Consider the following 13,628-nt stretch of genomic DNA (forward strand, 5'->3'; position numbering starts at 1 on the left):
CTCCTGGAGCTGCTTCCGTGTACAACTGTTGGCGCAAGCTACATTAAAGTGATTATTATGTTTAGAATATGGATATTTTTTTTACAAAAACGCATCGATTCGCTACAGGAGGCCTTTGTTCACCCCCCGGAGCCGTGTGAGGCATTTTTTTATTATGGATGGGCGCTTTTTATTTCATTTCTTTTGGACTGATGCACTGCAACACCCGCTGACTGCCATTAAACAGCTTGAAAGATCAAAGACAATTTTTAATATAACTCAGACTGGATTCGTCTGAAAGAAGAAAGTCATATACACCTAGGATGCCTTGAGGGTGAGTAATTTGTGGGCTAATTTTCATTTTTGTGTGAACTAACCCTTTAAGAAAAACAGAATGGGGTCGATTGTGCTAGTAAAGATGTTGAAATTTAATGCATTGTTGCAGTGACTATAATGAAGAGCCCATAATGAAGTCTTGCTCTAAATTAAGGATAATGATCGAAGTGATAACTTACCTTTCTCACCTTATTGATTTTGTTACAGATGTGCTCACCCAATTGTGATGCAATTGACTAGACTGATTTCTTACTGAATCATAATTGTAGTCATGTACTACTACTTTGTTCAGGGTGTCCCACTTTCGCTTCCATGCTGTAGTTGATTGAAAGACACTTCAGGTGGTATTACCCATTTATTGCTGAGACCAAGGTGAATTGTTATAATTTCTAAAAAATAATCCTCAAAAAGCTGTTTATCGCTGTAGTTTGCACTGTAATTATCATTATGGCTTATATAGGTCTTGCGTATTTTAGTCTTCTGGTCCACAGTCCACAGAAGCTGAATTTGCAATGTGTGCTGCTACCTGCTGCTTTCCGGCCCTTTTCCGCTCTCTAATCTGCACTAGAAATACCTGGCTGTCTCTCCTCAATCCTGATTTTGTATTCTGCCCTCCATTGCCCTAAACATATTTGATCCAATCCCTTTGTCTTGTGGCACAAAACTGATTGAGGATGACTGGATGTTTCCTCGCTGCTCCGATCCAGCATTAGCCAATCGGCAACAGGAAGTGGAGGAGGAGTTGGCCCAGGCCCGTGGACTCTGCCCACAGAAAAGCAGAAAGCCCAAATATTTCACCCCACGCAGCCTGCAGGTATGAACTAAAGTCTCTAGGTAAATTGCATACAGATGAGTGACAAATTAAAGGAAAAATTTCTTAGTAAGGTGTTAGGTCACCGTGTGCTGCCATATCAGCTTCAGTGCACCTTGATATTAATTCTAAAAATTGGATTACTTCTTACTGGAGCAGTGGAACTCCACTCTTCCAAAAGATATGCCCGCAAGTGATGTTTGAATAATGGTTGTGTCTAACAAGCAAGTTCAGAAGCTCCTTTTAATTGGCTTAAAATATGGTAACTGCAAAGGCGATAGCATATGTTTCACATAATTTTCATGCTCTTCAAGCTGTTCAGTGAACGGGTGCCCTGTGTATGGGCCTATAGCCACTCCCACAGCGAGTCCCCTTGGGTTTTTGCTTTAATTTCTCACCAAACTGTATTTAGTACCTTTACCTTTTTTTTTTATTTTTTTTTTATTTATTTTTTTGCTGTGTTGCAAAGTTGAATTAAAAGAATAGTTTAGTCAGAAATGAGTCAAAGTCATTTACTTGCCCTCATATCATTTCAGACTATGACTTTTTTCCTTCAAACACAAAGTAGACCCTTAGCCCTCAGTTGCCAGTCTCTAATTTCACATGCATTACATTCAAACATGTTGTGTAAAGAAGATGCACTAAGGGCTGTCAGTGTAGTCAAAGGCTATTACTTTTCACATGTTTTGTAACTTATCTTAAATTTGAAGTTTGAAGATGTTGAAAAATACAAGAAAGCCATGCAGGTGTGATGTATTGTAGTAGTAGTAGTAATAATAATAATAATGCATGTTCTTTCTATTTCTTTCTACAGGAGGACTTGGAATTTCATAGTAGGCAAGACCCAGTAGGCCCCTCTGATTGCGATGTTCTTGTGAATGGAGAGAACATGGGTGGATGGTGGCCACAGCACAGTGCTGCAGATACAGGTGTGAAACCCATTAGACACTGTCCATGTTCTAAATGTTTGCTGTGTGCAGTTTTTGGTCTTGTTATTTTGGTCACACTTCACTTGAGTGTGATGATCTCCATCTTTTTTATCTCTGTGCACCAAATAAGAATGGTTGTCCAAGTTGGTCATATTAAGAAATATGTAAATTGGAAGGGATTTATCATCTGATTATCTGAAGGTTATTGAGATTCTAGTCAACTTGTAAACCCTTCTGTATCAATACAAAGAAGACATAACTGTTATAATAAAATAATTGTAATAACAGAACAGCTAATAACAACAACTACTAAATAGTAATAAAATACTAGGGTAAATCCAAGTGTAAAGTGGATAATAAAATAAAGTGCATAGGATGAAAAGTGCAAGTAACATTATCTTATTACACGCAGGGCTTGACATTAACACCCGCCAACCCACCAAATGCGGGTGGATTTCAGCAGTGGTGGGTAATATAGTCAGTCCCACTAGCCACTTTGGCGGGGTGAATGTTATATAGCCTACAGTAACAGAGCTTGTTAGGACAAGTGGATTTTTGAAGGGGCACGTGAAAGAGAATTTTACTTGCCCAACCGCTCAACTAATCGAGAATGATTCTGATTTTATTATATTCAGTTTAAATGGCAATTGATAATGAATAATCAACGGTAACAACGTCACACCAGTTGAGGCTCATGTAGCCTGTCTGTATGTAAAACATTCTCGTGGAGAAATCAGAACAAATGAACGCAACTGCACACAGAAGAAACATACTGCGCTAAAAATTTTACTTTTAAGTTTTTTATATTTATAACATAGCATAGTTAAGCAACATGACACGACCAAGAGAGTGAAGTGTTCACTGAAAACTGCGATACAAGAGTTCAAATGAGTAGTTAATACACATTTTAGTACAACATTGTCAATGTTGACTGTTTTTGCTCGATTTGGTTAACAAAAATAGTTCCAAACAAAGATCACAGCAGAACAGCCACGCATCTCTGAGCAACACAGCGGTGTTTTGTTACTGAATGATTCTGTGTTTTTGAATTAATCATTTGAGTCAATGATTCAGTGATCTATTCATAAAGACAGGCATTTGTTTCATTCTTGAATCAACAAATTGTTTGAATGAATGCCTGTGACTCAGTGAATTGATGCCACCTTCTGGTGGTTTACTTTCATATTTAAAAGTAGCTTATCTTTGCATTTTTCCAACATTTTATATTTGCATATTTTAAAAAAAACTGATTTAAAGGGGTCATATGATGCGATTTCAATTTTTCCTTTCTCTTTGGAGTGTTACAAGCTCTTGGTGCATAAAGAAGATCTGTAAAGTTGCAAACACTAAAGTCTAACACATGCATTACATTCAAACATGTTGTGTAAAGAAGATGCACTAAGGGCTGTCAGTGTAGTCAAAGGCTATTACTTTTCACATGTTTTGTAACTTATCTTAAATTTGAAGTTTGAAGATGTTGAAAAATACAAGAAAGCCATGCAGGTTTGGAAGGACATGAGGGTGAGTAATTTATTATTATTGTATTTTTTATTTTTGTTGTCCTGATTTGCAGACTTGTGGTTTTTTTTTACTACTCATTTGAAGCATTTTTATTTTATATATATATATATACAGTGGGTACGGAAAGTATTCAGACCCCCTTAAATTTTTCATATGACCCCTTTAAAACACCAGTATCATTTCATGATTTATGATCTTGTAATTTTGCAGTGTAAGTGTATTCATACTAAATTTTAGCTTCATTAAACTGTCTGTATAAATGCATCTAACGCCACTTCAGCTGCTTCTGTTTCTTCTGCAGTGAAAAGATAGCTTTTTGATTGGTAACAACAATATTGTCTTATTATATTAAGGGAAATTATTAATAAAATGTAAGAATTTGATATGAAAGATGATGCATGCATTTAATATGGTTAGGGGAAAAAATGACCTGGAAATCGATTTAAATAAATTTTAGTATGCAGTACTATGTAATTAATTTCCCAACAACAAAATTGTGGCCAGTGAAAATAATTTTGGAAAACCACTTGCCACAGTGGCTGTTGAGCAAAAAAGTTCATGCCAAGCCCTGATTACACAGCTCTGTGGAATACTCTATTCTGATTGGTCAGACACCACATTCCGAGGTATGTTATTCCCTGATAACAACCGGTAAAAACAACTAAAACAGGCTCATTCGGGTAACTGCAGTTGGGGCTATTCGCTTACTGGGAACATTTTTTCTTCATGGAAGCTTTGCATTTGGTTGGCTAATGAAATTTTAAAACTCAGATTGATAAATTGAATAAATTAAGATATATGCCATTTCTTTTCACTTGTTTAGATGGCTTGAGGTCTGTTGTTGAGGAGCTTGAACTAGAGAGAAACCAACTGCAGGAACAGATTTTGGTCCTTGAGAAACAGTGCCAAGATCTAGAGGACCGTCTGCAACTTCAGGCTCGCATTGAATTGCTACAGGTACACTGAAACTGTTTGGACTACGTATAACGGCACTATCAATATCAGCATCTGCAGTTACACTGCTTGCCAACTGACCCTTTGCTAAGCCTGCTCCCTCACTTACTGCAGCTGTCAGTCACTAAATTATTGTATTGGATTGCCTCAGGAATCATTAAATATAGTGGAAATGTATCAGGCCTAGTCACTTTATTTACCTTCCTATAATCTGCACAGAAGCAATTCGTCTCATCCATTTTTTTCCATCAAAAACCATATATAATCCAACAAATGAGTCAACATCACATTTTTTAAGGGGTGGTTGATTGCGATTTCACTTTTTTAACGTTAGTGTGTAATGTTGCTGGTAAACAATAAACAATATCTGCAAAGTTACGACGCTGAAAGTTCAATGCAAACGGAGATACCGTCTTTTAAAATTCTGGCAGTTTAATGCTTACAAAAATGGCTTTTAGGGACTACAATGAGCTTCTTCCCGGGTTGGTGACATCACAAACCCTGAAATTTACATAAACCCCGCCCCCGGGAACATGCAACAAAGGGGGCGAGGCCATGTTGCGCTGCTATAGAGAAGAGGAAGAGTTGTTGCCATGCCTTCAAAACTAGGGGTGCACAAAAAATCTATTCATATATGAATAGCGATTCTGTATTCTAAAGATTCTAATGGATTCACAAGTTTCAAAATCAGTATTCTAAAGCAGCGGTTTTTAATCCTGTTCCTCGCGTCCCCCTGCTCTGCACATACTCTGCTCTGAATCTCTCTCTCTCTCACCTGATCATCAGCTCATCGGCTCCAATAAACTGTGTTCCAATTATACACTTTTTGTGTATAGACAGATATTTTTCACATAACTATGAGAAGCGTTAAGCATGTGGTTGGCGTGCTGTATTAAAGCTTTAATCAGGATAAAACCGTATATTAAAAGCTAGCAACAACAAACAAAAAAACATACCGTTAAGAGCCGTGTGCTTGCACAGGTTCTGCGCGATCCTCTTCACTAATATCCTCTGCATCTCATTCGGGCTCAAATTGATAAGAAATATTGATGACGCCATTGTTTACAATACAACACAGGAGCACATGCCACTTAGGTGAGGGGCGTGATGTTTAGATGCGCACTAGGCGGTTTAACGAAACACAACACACTGGGCCAGCTAACCAATCTGAGCCCATTGCGTATTTCTGAGGGAAGGGCTTCATAAAAGCAGGAAATGATCAGCGCGTTTATAGGAGAAGGGACGCTCTGGATAGCTGGCCAATCAGAGCACACCTCGCTTTTCAGACCGATGAGTTTTGTAAAAATCGACGCGTTTCAGAAAGGCGGGGCATAAAGGAGAAACAATAATGTACAGTATGTGGAAAATAATGTGTTTTTTTAACCTTAAACCGCATAAACACATTTCATTACACCAAATACACAAAATAATGTTCTTTTTAGCAACATCATATGACCCCTTTAAAACACCAGTATCATTTCATGATTTATGATCTTGTAATTTTGCAGTGTAAGTGTATTCATACTAAATTTTAGCTTCATTAAACTGTCTGTATAAATGCATCTAACGCCACTTCAGCTGCTTCTGTTTCTTCTGCAGTGAAAAGATAGCTTTTTGATTGGTAACAACAATATTGTCTTATTATATTAAGGGAAATTATTAATAAAATGTAAGAATTTGATATGAAAGATGATGCATGCATTTAATATGGTTAGGGGAAAAAATGACCTGGAAATCGATTTAAATAAATTTTAGTATGCAGTACTATGTAATTAATTTCCCAACAACAAAATTGTGGCCAGTGAAAATAATTTTGGAAAACCACTTGCCACAGTGGCTGTTGAGCAAAAAAGTTCATGCCAAGCCCTGATTACACAGCTCTGTGGAATACTCTATTCTGATTGGTCAGACACCACATTCCGAGGTATGTTATTCCCTGATAACAACCGGTAAAAACAACTAAAACAGGCTCATTCGGGTAACTGCAGTTGGGGCTATTCGCTTACTGGGAACATTTTTTCTTCATGGAAGCTTTGCATTTGGTTGGCTAATGAAATTTTAAAACTCAGATTGATAAATTGAATAAATTAAGATATATGCCATTTCTTTTCACTTGTTTAGATGGCTTGAGGTCTGTTGTTGAGGAGCTTGAACTAGAGAGAAACCAACTGCAGGAACAGATTTTGGTCCTTGAGAAACAGTGCCAAGATCTAGAGGACCGTCTGCAACTTCAGGCTCGCATTGAATTGCTACAGGTACACTGAAACTGTTTGGACTACGTATAACGGCACTATCAATATCAGCATCTGCAGTTACACTGCTTGCCAACTGACCCTTTGCTAAGCCTGCTCCCTCACTTACTGCAGCTGTCAGTCACTAAATTATTGTATTGGATTGCCTCAGGAATCATTAAATATAGTGGAAATGTATCAGGCCTAGTCACTTTATTTACCTTCCTATAATCTGCACAGAAGCAATTCGTCTCATCCATTTTTTTCCATCAAAAACCATATATAATCCAACAAATGAGTCAACATCACATTTTTTAAGGGGTGGTTGATTGCGATTTCACTTTTTTAACGTTAGTGTGTAATGTTGCTGGTAAACAATAAACAATATCTGCAAAGTTACAACGCTGAAAGTTCAATGCAAACGGAGATACCGTCTTTTAAAATTCTGGCAGTTTAATGCTTACAAAAATGGCTTTTAGGGACTACAATGAGCTTCTTCCCGGGTTGGTGACATCACAAACCCTGAAATTTACATAAACCCCGCCCCCGGGAACATGCAACAAAGGGGGCGAGGCCATGTTGCGCTGCTATAGAGAAGAGGAAGAGTTGTTGCCATGCCTTCAAAACTAGGGGTGCACAAAAAATCTATTCATATATGAATAGCGATTCTGTATTCTAAAGATTCTAATGGATTCACAAGTTTCAAAATCAGTATTCTAAAGCAGCGGTTTTTAATCCTGTTCCTCGCGTCCCCCTGCTCTGCACATACTCTGCTCTGAATCTCTCTCTCTCTCACCTGATCATCAGCTCATCGGCTCCAATAAACTGTGTTCCAATTATACACTTTTTGTGTATAGACAGATATTTTTCACATAACTATGAGAAGCGTTAAGCATGTGGTTGGCGTGCTGTATTAAAGCTTTAATCAGGATAAAACCGTATATTAAAAGCTAGCAACAACAAACAAAAAAACATACCGTTAAGAGCCGTGTGCTTGCACAGGTTCTGCGCGATCCTCTTCACTAATATCCTCTGCATCTCATTCGGGCTCAAATTGATAAGAAATATTGATGACGCCATTGTTTACAATACAACACAGGAGCACATGCCACTTAGGTGAGGGGCGTGATGTTTAGATGCGCACTAGGCGGTTTAACGAAACACAACACACTGGGCCAGCTAACCAATCTGAGCCCATTGCGTATTTCTGAGGGAAGGGCTTCATAAAAACAGGAAATCATTGGAGCGTTCAAAGGAGAAGGGACATAGTGGTGTAGAATAAAGGTAATTATGTGAAAATGAAGCATTAACACATGTTAGACTGCACCCCATGAACACAATCAAGCCTAGAAAAAAAACAGTCAACCACCCCTTTAGACATTATATAGATATTTTTGGGCCGCTAAAGCCTTACCTATAACTAACCATAACAATTTCTGAAAAATATTGTTAGTGAAAGAAAATTAAAAAAACCTAGGTGTGATTAATTTTCTTAAAAAATACAGCTATGAAGTAGTTCCAAATCTGTTGACCGTGTTACAGTTCTATATCACTTGGCCAAATAATTTCTACTACTATATTACAAAGGCCATTCAAAGATACTGACCAACCAAACAAAATGACAATTTCCATAATTTCCCTGCTAATAACTGCATGTCTATGGCTCAAGCCTCTGTTACTAGATCTATAAGCTTTTTGAATTGGCAACGAAAGATGAGGATGGGATGCATAAGAAAGTAATTCTACTATCAAGAATGTTTTAATGACAAAAACTAGACAAATGTATTAAGGGAAAAAAATGTAAACATAGACACACAAAATACAATAATAAACTTACAAATTCTAACAAAGTAATAGATTGACAGCAAGAGTGGCCTATGTATGATTTGTCACTAATATTTTTAAGGTGCTGGGGCTTATCAAAAGGTCAGTTTTAGCTGTTTCCAAAAAAAAAAAAAAAATGCTGAGTGATGCAAGTCTTTAATTTTTCTTTAATTGTAGGGAAAAAAAATATATTTTTGACAGTTTGAATCATGTTAAATCTCGCCATGAGTGTTGGATAGCCAGTTAATGACCTGTATATTGAGTGAACTATATGCAACACTCCTCTAACGCAGGCAACGTTTGGTATAGATGAAGGAGGTCGAGCACTTTCCCCATCTCAGGTTTGTTTATGTTTGTGTAAGCTTCCAAAAGCACATCTGAGCGTGGAAACTTCTCTTTGTACTGTACTTATCACTGTTTCTACTAGAGCCCGACCGATATATCGTTTTGCCGATATTATCGGCCGATATGAGCCTGTCGCCGATATATCGGTATCGGCGAATATGCCGCTGATATGAACATTTACTTTTACAGAACATATAACGCAGATAAAATGCTTGAAATGGTGTAATTACTTTGTTTGTCCAGCAGAGCACACTTCATTGTTTGCTACTGGCGACCTGGATGAAACGCTTTAAAGCTTAAGTCTAAAACCATTTAAATTTTGAATGGCCATATCTCCGCAACGGCGCTTCGAATCCGCACCAAATTCGGGGGATCCCTTCAGCTCGAGGAACCCTCTCGAACGCGAATCGAGTGTACGTCTAGAGGCCCGCTTTCGAATGAGACCACCCCCACGTCGATAGCCCCCGGGGTTCGGGAGTTACGGGTGGTTAAGTTCGCGGTCCGGCGCCGACCGATCAAGCGATCCCGGGGGGCTACCGACGCGCGGAGGGTGGCGTTCGAGAGGGCTCCTCGAGCTGAAGGGATCCCCTGAATTTGGTGGAGATCCGCTGGCGCGTTCACGAGATAGTGATACCAGTCAACACTTTCACTTCAGTAAGGAGGTCTCTTGTTCAGGCAGCAGCATTCAAGCTTTGTCTTATTCGACTATAAGTGCCCTGCGAAGTGGACTTCACATGAAATTCCGCCATGATTCCAGTTCCAAGGGAACGTACACGTTACATTCAAAGGGCATTAAAGTGCGCGAGACGTGAATTTATATTGTATTTATCGGAATTATTATTTTAACTCCCTAATATCGGTATCGGCCCCAAAAAACCCATATCGGCCGGGCTCTAGTTTCTACTGTTTTAACACTGTCCTCTTCACACTATAAATAAGAGTGCAGTTCACACAGGGTGTGTCAACAGTGGTTTTTAACCGTTTGAGTTAAGCTAGGGCTGCATAAGTAGTCAAAAAATATAATTGTGATTACATATATGGCTGCCAGGACTATGCAATTGTAAAAAGAAACCATTATTGCCAGGGATGCACATAAGTGATTAGTAATGCACTGGGTAAATAAGTTCAGACTGCTCCTTTGCATACCGAAATGGTTGACAGATCACCATGTTGTGCATTAACTGTATAAGATTTACATTCAAATTGAAAGCATAAATCTAGGCTATGCACTGCCCATTTCAGAGCAAAAAGCCTTATTGCTTCACTTGACAGCACTAAAATCAGCAGAGCATATACTTACTTGCCAGCAAACATATTTTATTGGACTGTCCAGCTTTTAATGTACAGAGAAAACTCTTTTATGAAGTGAACTCATTTAAAGAGTTATTTAGTAAAATTTTGCCAGGAAAAGTCACGTTAATGTAAAAAAAGCTTGTGTGATATAACTTGTGTTTGTTTGTTTGCTGGTTTTTATTGTATTTATTATACTTGTATGTTTTAATTGTTTTTACCATGAAAATAGCCTCTGATGCTGACATGGCATTAAATAAATATATACTATACTATACTATACTTGCCAGCAACCCGTCAAAATAAAAGCTTGCTGAGTTTAGGTTTGAAGATGGTGAAAATGTATATTTAAAGTAAAGAAATAAAAGGAACTGAAAATGTGAATACATTGTATTTTCCAGTGTACTATAAAATAATTGTACTTTTATTTAATACTCACTTTTTAAATATAATGGTATTATCACACTTTATTATTTTTTTATTTAAAAAAATGAAATAAATAAATAAAGTGCAATAATGCTATTATTAATTATTAGTTTATTTTTTATAGTAGGTCACACTATGCTCAGGGTGATCGCCAAACCAAATCTTCAGGTGCTCTGATGAGAACCAGACTGAGAAACTTATGTGTATCCCTGATTATACTATAGCACGATATTGACGTGTACTCCAGTTGCATCAAAAGATTATTGTTGCAGTGCATGTATCCCATTTTTAGGAGTTTTTGTGAGAGTGCAGGACTGAGTCAGTGAGCTGACACTTTCAGCATACAATTTATTCATAATTTGAATATGTTTTTTTTATTGTGCTAAGACAGAGGCACCAAACTCAGTTCCTGGAGGGCCGCAGCCTTGCAGAATTTAGCTTTAACCTTAATTAAACGCACCTGATTCAGCTAATTAAGTCTTTCAAAATTTAAAAACCACAGGAATGAGTGTTGGAGCAGGGTCGGAGGTAAACAGCAGCTGGAATAATTCAAGTGAGCATTTCATTGACTAGTGGTCATGATTTAATTTAGCAATTTCTGTATTGCATTAGTTTTTAATATTTCTGATGGGCATTTAATAATTTTTGACTTTGTAGTGTGAGTTAAATATTTTTTGTTTGGCGCATTTTACCCGTAAATGGAAACCTGTTTAATTATTATGAACACCTGTGTATAAGACATTTTTCACTCCCAGCCGTTGTTAACAATTACACATCACATATAAGTGATTAAATACAAAACAGTAGTTATTAAATTTGATGTGGTTTGGAATTGGTAAATTGTACTGGGGGGGGGGTAACAAACACCTGAGTAACAAAACTTAAATACAAGACCTTCCCTGACATTTTAGGTTGTCTCTGAAAGCCTGTAGACAGATTTTTTTTTTTGAAGGACTTGGGACATTTAGCTGGGAAAATCAAAAGCATGTGATGTTTACACACATTCCCGAGAGTCTCTCTTCTATTCAATGACATGAAATGAATGCTTATGCAGTGTTCAGGGTAATGCCAAAAGAGTTACTCTGTACTATAATGTCAATGTGACATGCAAAGAAAATGGGTTAATAGTCTCACACAGCCAGATCTATATAGTCTATAGCCTCATATATACTTACAATCCAACTATCATAACAGTGTAATCTGTTGACATGATGCCAGAGCTTGTGCAAACATATACACATCGCTTTGATCAGATGTTTTATAACTGCTTCTTTCTCACCGCTGTCAATAGAGTTTGAGTGTGAAAACACCCTTAATGTACTGATGCATAAAATGACAGCAAACTAGTTTCCAGCTTGTTTTTAATGTGTATTAGTTGGTATTCTTACAGTATTTGAGGGCAATAATCAGCAATTCTGATTTTTGTCATCATCATGCAGCCCTAGGTTAAGCACACATTTATCTATAACGACATGACACGCAGTTGGGCCGTGTGGTGGATTTTCGCTATTTTGCTTGAATTGTTGTTATGATCTGTCATCTTCCTATCCATCAGAATGAATCTGAGCGCCTGCAGGCACAGGTCGCCAACCTTCGCAGTCAGCAGATAAGAGAGACAGAAAAGCATCAGCTACTCATTGCCAGCCTGAACAAACAACTCAAAGGGTAATTATTTAAAATTAGGTCCTGGAGCCTAATTGCAGAAACATTCCAACTCAGATTCTTGTCTGTTTTGTAGCCATGGTAATCTCATTTATACACTGTGCTGTGTTTATAGCAGAAAAAAAAAAAATTTTACATATCTGTTGAATCAGACTGAGCAGCACACAGGAGTGTCTGGAGTCCTCGCTCATGGAAAAGGAGCACACGCTTGCCAGAACCTCAGAGAAACTGGAATTTATTGACAGTCTGAGAGAGGCTTTAGAAACAAAACAAAAACAAGAAACAACTGAAAAACTGCTTCAGACTGAACACAATGTGAGTAAATATGAACTGTATTGTAATATTGAGTACATATTTAACAAGATGACACATCTAGATGATTGGGCATATATTGACCTATATTTCAGCTGTCTGCAACATATATTTCAAGTTGACAATAAATATTGTCCAGTAATTGCAATGTAAAAAAAAAATATATATATATATATATATACACACACACATGCACGCACGCATGCATACATACATACAGGGCTTCCGCAGGTCCTCAGAAATCTTAAATTTAGTTTTTATCAAATTTAAGGCCGTAAAAAGTCTTAAATAGTCTTAATTATGATTTCAAGAGGTCTAAAATTTGAGGACAGAAAGACAAGAATTGCGATATGGCTTAATGTGACAAATAAACTTAAAAAGGCTTTGATTTCATTGAATAAATATAATTGCTACACGTTTTAAAGTCAGGTGCAGCACTGCTTTGTGTACTGCGGGTACCGGGGAAACTGCTATACTTCTGCCGTTCTGAAAGCGCCACCTGCTGTCAGATGAATTTGCATTTTCAATAAGCACGTCTGCTGTTTTTGTTCAGACTAATGTGAAAATTAAACGATTTTATTAAGAGAGTAAAATATATTTGTAATTTAATATTTAATAATAATTGCTTGGTAATTGTTTAAATTAATGTAATAGTTCATACTTTGTCATCCATTTTTTTTTAAATGGTTTAAAGGCTGAAATGTGAAGTTTATCATTCTATAATAATAATCAAATATATACACTGAACAAAATTATAAACGCAACACTTGTTTTTGCCCCCATTTTTCATGAGCTGAACTCAAAGATCTAAGACTTTTTCTATGTACACAAAAGGCCTATTTCTCTCAAATATTGTTCACAAATCTGTGTTAGTGAGCACTTCTTCTTTGCCGAGATAATCCATCCACCGCACAGGTGTGGCATATCAAGATGCTGATGTTACGGGGCTGAGAAGACGTGAGACGTGCGGATCCATATGCAAGCTTTATTAACATCAGAGGAGGTCAG

At 37.3% G+C, this 13,628-nt stretch overlaps 1 protein-coding gene across 1 annotated transcript in view; it reads left to right on the top strand.

Moving 5' to 3' along the window:
* LOC107719887 (myosin-11-like) overlaps positions 1–13,628 on the top strand; it is a 49,310-nt gene that overhangs the window by 23,285 nt on the left and 12,397 nt on the right. The window contains exons 2-5 of the mRNA XM_016527431.1: positions 1,941–2,055; positions 4,400–4,533; positions 12,202–12,311; positions 12,461–12,623. Coding sequence (XP_016382917.1) covers positions 2,016–2,055; positions 4,400–4,533; positions 12,202–12,311; positions 12,461–12,623 — 447 coding nt within the window. The 5' untranslated portion in view covers positions 1,941–2,015. The remainder of the gene's footprint in view (positions 1–1,940; positions 2,056–4,399; positions 4,534–12,201; positions 12,312–12,460; positions 12,624–13,628) is intronic.

Source organism: Sinocyclocheilus rhinocerous, unplaced genomic scaffold, assembly GCF_001515625.1.
Source record: "Sinocyclocheilus rhinocerous isolate Xijiao unplaced genomic scaffold, SAMN03320098_v1.1 scaffold1593, whole genome shotgun sequence".
NCBI classification, from domain to species: Eukaryota; Metazoa; Chordata; class Actinopteri; order Cypriniformes; family Cyprinidae; genus Sinocyclocheilus; species Sinocyclocheilus rhinocerous.